Below are 15,094 nucleotides of genomic sequence, written 5' to 3'. Positions count from 1 at the left end.
GACAGTCAGACACAACACCCGGCGGCTGCACAACAGCACAACCCAACAAAAAAACGGAAATAAGAGCATCTCCAACAGCCGCGCTAAACTAGCGCCGCGCCGCAAAATAGGCCATTTTAGCGCGTGCGCAACGCGTCGGGTCGCTCCAGCGGGCGCGCTAAAACGGGTTGGGCGCGCGGTCGAAAACACTTACCCGCGCGGCGTATTTCAGGCGCCCGCTACAGCTCGCGCCACACTTGAGCGCTCGCGCCCGCATTCTCTCCTCTCCTCCTCCTACGCCCCGCGCGTGCCAGCGCCGGTGCCCTGCCACCCGCCCATGGACGCGCACACCGGCGCCTCGCTCACCCCGCTGTACAGCCGCGACCCCCCCCCCCCCCCGCGCCACCGCCGCTGCCGGAAACCCTAGCGCGGGAAGCGCTAGCGTCACCACCGCCGGAGCTCCGCCGAGCGTCGGCCTCGCGCGCAGCCTCTTCTTGCCGCCGCGGATGACCACGGCGCCGGGTGGCGTCGCGCCGGCGCTATCCCGTGCCGCCGCCGCACCGTCGAAGAAGGTCCCCAATGCGGCGCTGACGAAGAAGGGCAAAACATCCGCGAAGAAAAACAAGGCGGCGGACGGCTCCGACACCATGAAGGAAAGAAGCTTGCAGGGCGTTCGACGGCCGCGGCGGCTACCGAAGCGCCGGCGAGCTCACTCGTTGAGCCGGCCGCCGACGCGCACCACGTGTTCGACGAAATGCCCCCAAGGTGAAAAAATTTCCAACTTTTCTTTTCTTCTTATTTTTTCAATGATGATGCATATAGATAGCTTATTTGCATTGTTCAAAAAACTTTGTAGTCTCAACGATGATGCATACATGTCCACTATGGGTGTTGGGTCCAACAATTCGCATTGGTCTCAAACCAATGACATCCATTTCGAAGACCATGAGTTTGAGGTGGACGAGGAGGGTGAGGGAATTGTCGAGGCGCCGAAAGGAAGAGCGGGCAATTACTCAACCAACGATGACAAGTTACTATGCAATACTTATTTGCATGTGTCGAGGGATCCATCCATTGGAGGTGATCAAAGTAGAGACGCGTATTGGGGGCGAATGAAAGAACACTTTGATGCTCACAATAAGAGTGGAATTGACCGCTCCGAGAGATCACTTCGGTCCCGATGGTCGACAATCAACTCGGATTGTCAAAAGTGGGCGGCCGTACAAAAGGCCGTTGACAAGATTAACCCAAGTGGCACAAATGAGGATGATCGAGTAAGTGGCATCTCATATATGTTCATCATACTTGTTTTTGGTGACCGAAGTGCTAACTTGTTTTGTTTTTCTTGTAGTACAACATTGCACAAAACTTGTTCAAAGAAGAGACAAGGACAACCAAGAAGGGGAACATCAAGAAAGGCAGGATCTTTACCTTGCCTCATTGCTATGAAGTGTTAAAGGATGATGAGAAATGGAAGAAGCGTGAAGGTTTGGAGGATTTGCATTTGAGCAACAAACGGAAGCGAGCAATTGAGATGAATGATGATGAGGAGGAGGATGATGCATCAAGTGATGACGGCAAGAGAAGCCCCACACCCAACTCGGTTTCATACTCGAAGCCAAAATGACCGGATGGGTGCAAGAAAGACAAAACCGAAAAGAAGAAGAGGAAAGGAGATGATGAGCTCAAAAATGCTATGGAAGCTATTGTGAAGGCAAGGGTCGAAGCCAATGAGGTGAGGAAAATGGCAAGGAACCAAGATGCCGTAGCCGAGGAGAGGAGGTTGGCGGACGAGGAGAGAAGGGTGGCGGACGAGGAGAGAAAGGTGGCTTTGGAGGAGAGGAAAGTGAGCAACGAGGAGCGAGCTAAGTTGTTGGAATGGGAGAAGCACTTGTTCTTCTTGGACACATCTAACCTCAATGTGGCGCAAAAAGAGTATGTCAACCTTGCCCAACAAGAAGTCTTGATCCAAAAAAGAGCCTTGGTTCGTGCAATGGGTGACGGTGGCTTCGGCGCCATGGGTGGCGGTGGCCTCGGCGCCATGGGAGGCATGGGTGGCTTCGGAGCCATGGGAGGCATGGGTGCACATCCGGGCGCCATGGGAGGCATGGGTGCACCTCCGACCGCCATGGGAGGCATGGGTGCACCTCCGGCCGCCATGGGAGGCATGGGTGGCTTTGGAGCACCCTCCGACTGTTGGGGAACGTAGCAGAAATTCAAAAATTTCCTACGTGTCACCAAGATCTATCTATGGAGAAACCAGCAACGAGGGGAAGGAGAGTGCATCTACATACCCTTGTAGATCGCTAAGCGGAAGCGTTCAAGAGAACGGGGTTGAAGGAGTCGTACTCGTCGTGATCCAAATCACCGGAGATCCTAGTGCCGAACGGACGGCACCTCCGCGTTCAACACACGTACAGCCCGGTGACGTCTCCCATGCCTTGATCCAGCAAGGAGAGAGGGAGAGGTTGAGGAAGACTCCATCCAGCAGCAGCACAACAGCGTGGTGGTGATGGAGGAGCGTGGCAATCCTGCAGGGCTTCGCCAAGCACCGCGGGAGAGGAGTACTTGGGAGAGGGGGAGGGCTGCGCCAGAACATGTGGTACGGCTGCCCTCCCACCCCTCCACTATTTATAGGTGGGGGAAGAGGGGGCCGGCCCCCCTAGATCCCATCTAGGGTTGGGGCGGCAGCCAAGGGGGGAGGAGTGCCTCCCAAGTCAAGTGGAGGCCTCCCCCTTTAGGGTTTTCCCCCTCCCATGCGCATGGGCCTTGGGGGGGGGCTGGTGCCCCTGGCCCATTAAGGCTAGGGCGCCCCCTACAGCCCATGCTACTGTATTGGACGTGGTGGAACAATTTTCGGACCTCCGGACCCCTCCGGAATCCTCCGGAACCTTCTGGAAGCTTCCCGGTACAATACCGAAAAAACCCGAACTTTTTCCGGAACCCGAACAACAACTTTCCATATATAAATCTTTACCTCCGGACCATTCCGGAACTCCTCGTGACGTCTGGGATCTCATCCAGGACTCCGAACAACATTCGGTAACCACATACAAACTTCCTTTATAACCCTAGCGTCATCGAACCTTAAGTGTGTAGACCCTACGGGTTCGGGAACCATGCAGACATGACCGAGACAACTCTCCGGCCAGTAACCAACAGCGGTATCTGGATACCCATGTTGGCTCCCACATGTTCCACGATGATCTCATCGGATGAACCACGATGTCAAGGACTCAATCAATCTCGTATACAATTCCCTTTGTCTAACGGTATTTGTACTTGCCCGAGATTCAATCGTCGGTATGCCGATACCTTGTTCAATCTCGTTACCGGCAAGTCTCTTTACTCGTTCCGTAACACATCATCCCGTGATCAACCCCTTGGTCACATTGTGGACATTATGATGATGTCCTACCGAGTGGGCCCAGAGATACCTCTCCGTTTACACGGAGTGACAAATCCCAGTCTCGATTCGTGCCAACCCAACAGACACTTTCGGAGATACCTGTAGTGCACCTTTATAGCCACCCAGTTATGTTGTGACGTTTGGTACACCCAAAGCATTCCTACGGTATCCGGGAGTTGCACAATCTCATGGTCTAAGGAAAAGATACTTGACATTAGAAAAGCTTTAGCATACAAACTACACGATCTTTGTGCTAAGCTTAGGATTGGGTCTTGTCCATCACATCATCCCGTTATCAACAACATACAATGTCCATGGTCAGGAAACTGTAACCATCTATTAATCAACGAGCTAGTCAACTAGAGGCTTACTAGGGACATGGTGTTGTCTATGTACCCACACATGTATGTGAGTTTCCTATCAATACAATTATAGCATGGATAATAAACGATTATCATGAACAAGGAAATATAATAATAACTAATTTATTATTGCCTCTAGGGCATATTTCCAACAGTCTCCCACTTGCACTAGAGTCAATAATCTAGTTCACATCGCCATGTGATTAACACTCACAGGTCACATCACCATGTGACCAACATCCAAAGAGTTTACTAGTGTCACTAAACTAGTTCACATCATCATGTGATTAAGACTCAATGAGTTCTGGGGTTTGATCATGTTCTTCTTGTGAGAGAGGTTTTAGTCAACGGATCTGTAACATTCAGATCCGTATGTACTTCGCAAATCTCTAGGTCATATTGTAAATGCTGCTTCCACGCTCCACTTGGAGCTACTCCAAATGGTTGCTCCACTATACGTATCTGGTTTGCTACTCAGAGTCATTCGGATAGGTGTTAAAGCTTGCATCGACGTAACCCTTTACGCCGAACTCTTTATCACCTCCATAATCGAGAAACATGTCCTTATTTACTTCAAGGACAATTTTGACCGCTGTCCAATGATCCATTCCTAGATCATTCTTGTACCCCTTGACTGACTCATGGCAAGGCACACTTCCGGTGCGGTACACAGCATAGCATACTATAGAGCCTACGTCTGAAGCATAGGGGACGACCTTCGTCCTTTCTCTCTTTTCTGCTGTGGTCGAGCTTTAAGTCTTAACTTCATACCTTACATCTCAGGCAAGAACTCCTTTTTTGACTGATCCATCTTGAACACCTTCAAGATCATGTCAAGGTATATGTTCATTTGAAAGTAGCATTAAGCGTTTTTGATCTATCCTCATAGATCTTGATGCTCAATGTTCAAGTAGCTTAATCCAGGTTTTCTATTGAAAAACACCTTTAAAATAACCCTATATGCGTTCCAGAAATTCTACATCATTTCTGATCAACAATATGTCAACAACATATACTCATCAGAAATTCTATAGTGCTCCCACTCACTTCTTTGGAAATACAAGTTTCTCATAAACTTTGTACAAACCCAAAATCTTTGATCATCTCATCAAAGTGTACATTCCAACTCCGAGATGCTTACTCCAGTCCTTAGAAGGATTGCTGGAGCTTGCATACCTTTTAGCATCCTTAGGATCGACAAAACCTTTCTGATTGTATCGCATACAACCTTTCCTTACGAAGACTGGTAAGGAAACTCGTTTTGACATCCATCTGCCAGATTTCATAAATGCAGCTAATGCTAACATGAATCCGACGGACTTAAGCATTGCTACGGATGAGAAAATCTCATCGTAGTCAACTCCTTGAACTTGTGAAAAACTCTTCGCCACAAGTCGAGCTTCATAGACGGTGACATTACCGTCCACGTCCGTCTTCTTCTTAAAGATCCATTTATCTCAATGGCTTGCCGATCATCGGGCAAGTCCACCAAAGTCCATGCTTTGTTCTGATACATGGATCCTATCTCGGATTTCATGGCTTCTAACCATTTGTCAGAATTTGGGCCCACCATCGCTTCTCCATAGCTCGTAGGTTCATTGTTGTCTAGCAACATGACCTTCAAGACAGGATTACTGTACCACTCTGAAGTAGTACGCATCCTTGTCACCCTACGAGGTACGGTAGTGACTTGATCCAAAAACTTCATGATCACTATCATAAGCTTCTACTTCAATTGGTGTAGGTACTACAGGAACAACTTCCTGTGCCCTGCTACACACTAGTTGTAGTGACGGTTCAATAACCATATCAAGTCTCCACCATCCTCCCACTCAACTTTTCGAGACAAACCTTTCCTCGAGAAAGGACCCGATTCAAGAAACAATCCCTATTTCTTTCGGATCTGAATTAGGAGGTATACCCAACAGTTTTGGGTGTCATATGAAGATGCATTTTATCCGCTTTGGGTTCGAGCTTATCAACCTGAAACTTTTTCACATAAGCGTCGCAGCCCCAAACCTTTAAGAAACGACAACTTAGGTTTCTCCAAACCACAGTTCAAACGGTGTCGTCTCAATGGAATTACGTGGTGCCCTATTAAAGTGAGTGCGGTTGTCTCTAATGCCTAACCCATGAACGATAGTGGTAATTCGATAAGAGACATCATGGTACGCACCATATCCAATAGGGTGCAACTATGATGTTCGGACACACCATCACACTAGGGTGTTCCAGGCGGTATTAATTGTGAAACAATTTCCACAATGTCTTAATTGTGTGCCAAAGCTTGTAACTCAGATACTCATCTTTATGATCATATCATAGACATTTTATCCTCTTGTCACGATGATCTTCAACTTCACTCTGAAATTACTTGAACCATTCAATAATTCAGACTTGTGTTTCATCAAGTAAATATACTCAACATCTACTCGAATCATCTGTGAAGTAAGAACATAACGATATTCACTACATGCCTCAGCACTCATTGGACTGCACACATCAAAATGTGTTACTTCCAACAAGTTGCTATCTTGTTCCATCTTACTGAAAAAGAGGCTTTTCAGTCATCTTGCCCATGTGGTATGATTTGCATATCTCAAGTGATTCAAAATCAAGTGAGTCCAAACGGTCCATCTGCATGGAGTTTCTTCATGCGTATACACCAATAGACATGGCTCGCATGTCTCAAACTTTTCAAAAACGAGTGAGTCCAAAGATCCATCAACATGGAGCTTCTTCATGCGTTCTTATACCAATATGACTTACATGGCAGTGCCACAAGTAAGTGGTCCTATCATTACTATCTTATATCTTTTGGCATGAAAATGTATATCACTACAATCGAGATTCAATAAACCATTTGTTTCAGGTGCAAGACCATTGAAGGTATTATTCAAATAAACAGAGTAACCATTATTCTCCTTAAATGAATAACCGTATTGCGATAGACATAATCCAATCATGTCTATGCTCAACGCAAACACCAAATGACAATTATTCAGGTTTAATACTAATCTTGATGGTAGAGGGAGCGTGCGATGTTTGATCACATCAAACTTGGAAATACTTCCAACACATATCGTCAGCTCACCTTTAGCTAGTCTCTGTTTATTCCGTAGCTCCTTTATTTTGAGTTACTAACACTTAGCAACCGAACCGGTATCTAATACCCTGGTGCTACTAGGAGTACTAGTAAAGTACACATTAACATAATGTATATCCAATATACTTTTATGGACCTTGCCAGCCTTCTCATCTACCAAGTATCTAGGGTAATTCTTCTCAAGTGGTTGTTCCCCTTATTACATAAGCACTTAGTCTCGGGTTTGGGTTCAACCTTGGGTTTCTTCACTAGAGCAACAGCTGATTTGCCATTTCATGAAGTATCCCTTATGCCCTTGCCCTTCTTGAAACTAGTGGTTTCACGAACCATCAACAATTGATGCTCCTTCTTGATTTCTACTTTCGCGATGTCAAACAACGCGAATACCTCAAGGATCATCATCTCTATCCTTGATATGTTATAGTTCATCACGAAGCTCTAGCAGCTTGGTGGCAATGACTTTGGAGAAACATCACTATCTCATCTGGAAGATCAACTCCCACTCGATTCAAGTGATTGTTGCACTCAGATAATCTGAGCACAAGCTCAACGATTGAGCTTTTCTCCCTGAGTTTGCAGGCTAAGAAAATCATCGGAGGTCTTATACCTCTTGACGTGGGCACGAGCCTGAAATCCCAATTTCAGCCCTCGAAACATCTCATATGTTCCGCGACATTTCGAAAACGTCTTTGGTGCCTCTACTTAAACCATTTAACTGAACTATCACGTAGTTATCAAAACGTGTATGTCCGATGTTCGCAACATTGACAAACGACGTTTGGGGGTCAGCACACTGAGCGGTGCATTAAGGACATAAGCTTTCTACTGTCCGCATAATTGCTACTTTCAACTTTCAACTATATTTTCTCTAGGAACATATCTAAACAGTGGAACTAAAGCGCGAGCTATGACATAATTTGCAAAGGGTTTTGACTATGTTCAGGATAATTAAGTTCATCTTATGAACTCCCACTCAGATAGACATCCCTCTAGTCATCTAAGTGATTACATGATCCGAGTCAACTAGGTCGTGTCCGATCATCACGTGAGACGAACTAGTCATCATCGGTGAACATCTTCATGTTGATCGTATCCTCCATACGACTCATGCTCGACCTTTCGGTATCTTGTGTTCCGAGGCCATGTCTGTACATGCTAGGCTCGTCAAGTCAACCTAAGTGTTTCGCGTGTGTAAATCTGGCTTACACCCGTTGTATGTGAACGTAAGGATCCATCACACCCGATCATCACGTGGTGCTTAGAAACGACGAACTTTCGCAACGGTGCACAGTTAGGGGGAACACTTTCTTGAAATTTTAATGAGGGATCATATTATTTACTACCGTAGTTATAAGCAAATAAGATGCATAAACATGATAAATATCACATGCAATCAAATAGTGACATGATATGGCCAATATCATTTTGCTCCTTTTGATCTCCATCTTCGGGGCTCCATGATCATCATCATCACCGGCATGACACCATGACCTCCATCATCGTGTCTTCATGAAGTTGTCTCGCCAACTATTACTTCTACTACTATGGCTACCGGTTAGCAATAAAGTAAAGTAATTACATGGCGTTATTCAATGACACGCAGGTCATACAATAAATTAAGACAACTCCTATGGCTCCTGCCGGTTGTCATACTCATCGACATGCAAGTCGTGATTCCTATTACCAGAACATGATCAATCTCATACATCACATATCATTCATCACATTCTTCTTGGCCATATCACATCATATAGCATACCCTGCAAAAACAAGTTAGACGTCCTCTAATTGTTGTTTGCATGTTTTACGTGGCTGCTATGGGTTTCTAGCAAGAACGTTTCTTACCTACGCAAAAACCATAATGTGATATGCCAATTGCTATTTACTCTTCATAAGGACCCTTTTCATCGAATCCGTTCCGACTAAAGTGGGAGAGACTAGCACCCGCTAGCCACCTTATGCACCAAGTGCATGTCAGTCGGTGGAACCTGTCTCACGTAAGAGTACGTGTAAGGTCGGTCCGGGCCGCTTCATCCCACAATACCGTCGAAACAAGATTGGACTAGTGATGGTAAGCATATTGAACAAAATCAACGCCCACAACTACTTTGTGTTCTACTCGTGCAAAGAATCTACGCAATAGACCTAGCTCATGATGCCACTGTTGGGGAACGTAGCAGAAATTCAAAAATTTCCTACGTGTCACCAAGATCTATCTATGGAGAAACCAGCAACGAGGGGAAGGAGAGTGCATCTATATACCCTTGTAGATCGCTAAGCGGAAGCGTTCAAGAGAACGGGGTTGAAGGAGTCGTACTCGTCGTGATCCAAATCACCGGAGATCCTAGTGCCGAACGGACGGCACCTCCGCGTTCAACACACGTATAGCCCGGTGACGTCTCCCATGCCTTGATCTAGCAAGGAGAGAGGGAGAGGTTGAGGAAGACTCCATCCAGCAGCAGCACAATGGCGTGGTGGTGATGGAGGAGCGTGGCAATCCTGCAGGGCTTCGCCAAGCACCACGAGAGAGGAGGAGTACTTGGGAGAGGGGGAGGGCTGCGCCAGAACATGTGGTGCGGCTGCCCTCCCACCCCTCCACTATTTATAGGTGGGGGGAAGAGGGGGCCGGCCCCCCTAGATCCCATCTAGGGTTGGGGGCGGCGGCCAAGGGGGGAGGAGTGCCTCCCAAGTCAAGTGGAGGCCTCCCCCTTTAGGGTTTTCCCCCTCCCATGCGCATGGGCCTTGGGGGGGCTGGTGCCCCTGGCCCATTAAGGCTAGGGCGCCCCCCTACAGCCCATGATACTGTATTGGACGCGGTGGAACAATTTCCGGACCTCCGGAGCCCTCCGGAATCCTCCGGAAGCTTCTGGAAGCTTCCCGGTACAATACCGAAAAAACCCAAACTTTTTCCGGAACCCGAACAACAACTTTCCATATATAAATCTTTACCTCCGGATCATTCCGGAACTCCTCGTGACATCTGGGATCTCATCCGGGACTCCGAACAACATTCGGTAACCACATACAAACTTTCTTTATAACCCTAGCGTCATCGAACCTTAAGTGTGTAGACCCTACGGGTTCGGGAACCATGCAGACATGACCGAGACAACTCTCCGGCCAGTAACCAACAGCGGGATCTGGATACCCATGTTGGCTCCCACATGTTCCACGATGATCTCATCAGATGAACCACGATGTCAAGGACTCAATCAATCCCGTATACAATTCCCTTTGTCTAACGGTATTTGTACTTGCCCGAGATTCGATCGTCGGTATGCCGATACCTTGTCAATCTCGTTACCGGCAAGTCTCTTTACTCGTTCCGTAACACATCATCCCGTGATCAACCCCTTGGTCACATTGTGGACATTATGATGATGTCCTACCGAGTGGGCCCAGAGATACCTCTCCGTTTACACGAAGTGACAAATCCCAGTCTCGATTCGTGCCAACCCAACAGACACTTTCGGAGATACCTGTAGTGCACCTTTATAGCCACCCAGTTACGTTGTGACGTTTGGTACACCCAAAGCATTCCTACGGTATCCGGGAGTTGCACAATCTCATGGTCTAAGAAAAAGATACTTGACATTAGAAAAGCTTTAGCATACGAACTACACGATCTTTGTGCTAGGCTTAGGATTGGGTCTTGTCCATCACATCATTCTGCTAATGATGTGATCCCGTTATCAACGACATACAATGTCCATGGTCAGGAAACTGTAACCATCTATTGATCAACGAGCTAGTCAACTAGAGGCTTACTAGGGACATGATGTTGTCTATGTACCCACACATGTATCTGAGTTTCCTATCAATACAATTATAGCATGGATAATAAACAATTATCATGAACAAGGAAATATAATAATAACTAATTTATTATTGCCTCTAGGGCATATTTCCAACACCGACGCTATGGCCGCCATGGGAGGCATGAGTTTTGCTTCTCTCATGGGAGGCATGGGTGCACCTCCGGCCGCCATGGGTGGAATGTCTTTCGATGTGCCTTCTCACACACATTCCCATGAAAATGTTGTTGAAGAACTTGCCAACACCGTCGGAGCTTCACATGATGCGGTGCGTGATGAGGAGAGGGAGAAAGATTCATCTTCGGAGGCGGAAGAGGAGGACGAAGACAAAGACGAGGAAGATGAAGATTGATGTGTCTTTCATGTCTTGAACTTTAGTTTGCATTTGAACTTGGTTGGATAAACTTGTGGGCATGATTTTGAACTTGTGGGCATGAACTTTTAATTCATCAACTTGTTTGTGTCAAATTTCACATGTTCATTGCATTTTTGTCCAAAATATCTCATATATGCAAAATGCCCGCCGAGTCGCGCGCGCTGTATTTTGGCGCTCTGCTGGAGCGGCGCGCGCGCTGTATTATAGCGCGGCTGCTGGAGCCGGCGCAGGCGGGCGCGCAAAACCAGCCGCAGCGCGAGCGGCAAACAGGTTTTTTACGCGCGGCGCACAACACAAACAAAAGAAAAACAAACAAAGAAAAGAGGCCACAAGTAGTATCTCACATCTAGTAGTAGATGAGATGTAGTCAGGACCTATATCCAAAATACTGAATCAGATCCGCGCGCCATGAGATTTCTCGAAGCACAGCAATCCAGGATGAACCGAATTCGTAGAGCAATCTGATTCGAACTCCCAAACCCTGCCATGCATATACCCTTGGCCTGCCGCGCCGACCTCATTGCCACAATCTCCACAACCACCATGATGTCGCCCTCCACCGTCCCGTTCCTCACCTCCGACCTGTTCGGCCCACCACCACACGTCGCCGCCTCACCCGACTGGGCGTTGCTCGACAGGACGGCGCGGCTGTCGGACCGCCGGAACGCGACCACCACCGAGTGCCACACGCCGGAGGGCCAGCCCGTGGCGGTGTCCTTCTGGCCGGCCGACCCGCCGGGCCTCTCCCACCTCACCGTCCATTGCCCCGGCCTGGACGCCTCCGACTTCTACGACAACACGCCGCCCATCGTCCTCTGCGCCGAGGGGCCCCTCGTGCTCCTCTACCTCGCCCTCAACTTCCCCGAGTGGAGGTCCCCCCACCTCTTCGTCTACTCCGCCGCCGGGAACGGGGATAAGGGGCCGTCGCTGCACCTGCTCCCGTGCCCGGACCCCCACGCCGCGGTCCAGGACTTCAAGGCCCAGCAGCTCGGTCTCCTGCCCTGCGGCGACGGCGGGCGCTACGCCGTGGCCTTGCTCCACCACGAGCCGGACAAGTCCCACGGCCGGACCCGGCAGTGCTACGTGTTCGTCTTCTCGTCGGAGACGAACGCGTGGAACAGACGCAAGGCGGCGCCGCTCCACCTGTCCAAGTCCGACCAGGCGCTGTTCGACCGTCACGGCCATGGCAGCTCCAAGCAGGTCGCCGTGGGAAGGAGCTCGGTGGGCTGGGTCGACCTCGTGTGCGGCATCCTCCTTGCCTGCAACCTGTTCGACAAGCGTCCCATCGTCAAATTCATCCCGTTCCCGGCGTCGAGGGCCCGCATCACCGACAGGAAAGACGATGACAACCCTTACTACACCCCGGAGTACTTCTGCGACGTCGTCTGCTCCGGCGACCTGATCAAGTTCGTCTGAGATCGATTTCAACGATCCAAACTGCAGGACCACCGGCAAAAGCTGGAGAGCCACCACATGGTGCAGGAGGGTAAGTTGGGACGACTGGCGCAGGCGATGCACCGTTGACGTCGACGACGTCTCAGTCGACCCGAGCTACTCCGCTCTGCTGCCGGAGCTGCTGGACGAGGAGACCCAGAAGCTGGAGCTGAGGAACCTAGAGTTCCTCATCCCAACGTTGGGCGTGCACGACGACGACCTTCTTTACATGTTGGCCAGGAGTGGTGGTAGAACCGGCGACGGCACGGCCTGGGTCGTCGCCGTCGACATGAGACGCGCGGTGACGGAGGCGCTGGTCCTGGTTTCTACCGAGACGGGCTACGCCGTCACGATGTACTTCCCGTGCGCCTTCCCCAAGTACCTCGACGGCGACATCATCATGGCACTAGGTACTACATAATTTCTCCACACGTACATGATTGATTTACTACCCGGCGATAAACTACAAGCAGTCCAATGAGTTTTTGGTTCGCTTTGTGTTTGATCAGGTGCAAGCATGGAGGCTGAAACAGCAGCTGATAATACTGCCGACACAGACAGTATTGGTAGTAATAATCAGAACTTTTCTGATGAAGGTGAGAGTGAATACATGCAAGGTGAACTTGTTTTACTAGCATATAGAGTAATTTTTTTTTGAGAGAGAAGTTTTACTAGCATAGTGCTTAGATCATTCGATCTCCCCTCCCGGGCTGTTGGTCCAGCAAGATTAGTCGTCCTAATTCAGCTCCTGTCCCAGATTATTGGTGCGCCGAGTCCCTTGAGGGGTATGCCTTGCCCTTCTATGGAGAAGGAGGGCAAGTCTTTTCTGATGAAGAGGGGAGCGACCAAGGTAGCCTGTTTTACTAGCATATATAGTGCTTTTGCAGATACTACATCTCAACCATTTGATCTTCCCTTCCCGGCCGTCGGCTCGGCAAGATCTGTTTTAACTGAGCTCTTGTTGGAATCAGGAAACGGCATCGGAACTTGGTGCGCCCAGTCCTACTACGGCGAAGCCCGCTACGGCTACTGTGAAGAAGACGAAGAAGAAAGAAGAGGAGACATGGGCAATCCAATGGACAATGCCGATGTATTTCGAGAATTGCCGCAATATGTATCCGATCCCAACCCCGACCCTCGAGCGAACCGGCGGAAGGAGAGGAAGAAGATGAGGAGGAGAAAGAAGCAGGAGAACAGGAGGAGGAGCAAGAAGCAGGAGCAGGAGCAGGAGCAGGAGCAGAAGCATCATCCCCTGCAGCAGCTTGTGCAGTTTCTGGATGACCGGCCGGAGTTGCACCCGATCTGTTTTGTTGCCTGCGTACTGATAGCGATCATTGTAAGAGAATTCTTGGGTACCAACCCGTGGCAGGCTGGTTGAGCAGAGCTATGTTTTGTGCATGATTGATGAAAGCTCAAGCTTTTTTTTTTGTAATTCAGCTTTTGCCAGAAATTGCTTGTGGCTCCTGGGCAACATGGAGCCTGAATTTTGAAAAATCAGATTTTTGTAGTTTCAAAGGATTCTGGAACAACATACGTGTAAATATGCATGTATAATGCATATTTTAGTTTCATGACGAAATGCGTTTTTATGCGAGCTGCATGAAAGCATCATACATTTCTATCACATGCACTATTCACTGTCAGATTACAATTTGTCTAGTCAATAAAAACGAATATGTAGTATACACTCATATGTATGGCTATATTGTTTCAAGCGCTAAAAAAAGTGTATATTGTTTCAACATTTTTTGAACATGAAAAATGTATTCTACTTTCTCAAGGCTTTTGGTGACGAAACGGTGAGTCATATCTTTTTTGCTGATCTTTTTTATTGTGACCGGGAAAACATTTATATTGTGCAATTCCCTGCTTGGCATGTAATTAAACAATTGGATCAAAAAATACGTGTATGAAAAGTGAACCTCGTTATTCAAATAACACTACGTACATCAAGTTTGACGTCGAGTTTTTCATGAGTAAAAGATGCATCCATTTTACACACTTTAGCTCTATTGAAAATTCAAAGTACACCTGTAATCTCTGTGTTCGTTTGGGAATCCTAATGTCAAAATAGCTTGTGTTTCACTAACCCATGGTTAGTGATGTCATAAGAAAGATACTGAGACGACATAGATGTTTATATAAGAAACATGGAGAACATATGGATAAGAATTAAAAAAAGAACTCATGTTCATAAATTGCAATGAAAGTGGGTAGTTTTGGGAAAATGTATGTCCATTCATAAATGAAGTGGATAATTTTTTAGAAGTTCTTAAACACGGAGGGATTGGCAGAACTCACCCCAATGCCAAAAGAAAACCTCAACAGGCTCAATCAAAAGATAGAATTTGGTGTTAACGACTTCATTGCATGGTTTAAAATTTGAAATATTGGTTCAGTAATGTTTGGAAAAAGCGCATATGAAAAAGTTTGATTTTGCATGTGAGGCACGGGGGTGCTCCTTTTTAATTTACACCCCTGTCTAGAAACTCTAGTTGCCACCACTCTCCACCAGTTAGGTCATGGTCCCTCCTCCACTTTTGCTTCGGTGGTGGGAGTGGTGGAGACCCGGATTTGCGTTATCTAGTTGTAGTTTTTTTTGCGGGGGGTCGA

General features: G+C 47.9%; 1 protein-coding gene across 1 annotated transcript; it reads left to right on the top strand.

The window, feature by feature from the left end:
• The first annotated feature begins 12,470 nt into the window (after positions 1-12,470).
• On the top strand, positions 12,471-13,859 carry LOC123064753 (uncharacterized). Its single transcript, XM_044488156.1, has 4 exons — positions 12,471-12,891; positions 12,991-13,077; positions 13,239-13,331; positions 13,453-13,859. Exons 1-4 carry the CDS (start codon positions 12,711-12,713, stop codon positions 13,857-13,859), a joined length of 768 nt encoding a protein of 255 aa, XP_044344091.1. The 5' UTR covers positions 12,471-12,710.
• Positions 13,860-15,094: the final 1,235 nt, after the last annotated feature.

This window comes from Triticum aestivum, chromosome 3B, assembly GCF_018294505.1.
Source record: "Triticum aestivum cultivar Chinese Spring chromosome 3B, IWGSC CS RefSeq v2.1, whole genome shotgun sequence".
Classification (NCBI taxonomy): domain Eukaryota; kingdom Viridiplantae; phylum Streptophyta; class Magnoliopsida; order Poales; family Poaceae; genus Triticum; species Triticum aestivum.
The sequence above is the reverse complement of the archived record's forward strand: the minus strand, read 5'-3'. Positions and strand labels throughout refer to the sequence as shown.

What these genes read in the sequence shown, in the direction of transcription:
- LOC123064753 (XM_044488156.1), top strand. Translation starts at nt 12,711, where the DNA reads ATGTTGGCCAGGAGTGGTGGTAGAACCGGCGACGGCACGGCCTGGGTC. An exon ending in TCAGAACTTTTCTGATGAAG is followed by an intron (nt 13,078 to 13,238) that starts GTGAGAGTGAAT and finishes CTCCTGTCCCAG; the next exon opens with ATTATTGGTGCGCCGAGTCC. An exon ending in TGAAGAGGGGAGCGACCAAG is followed by an intron (nt 13,332 to 13,452) that starts GTAGCCTGTTTT and finishes TGTTGGAATCAG; the next exon opens with GAAACGGCATCGGAACTTGG.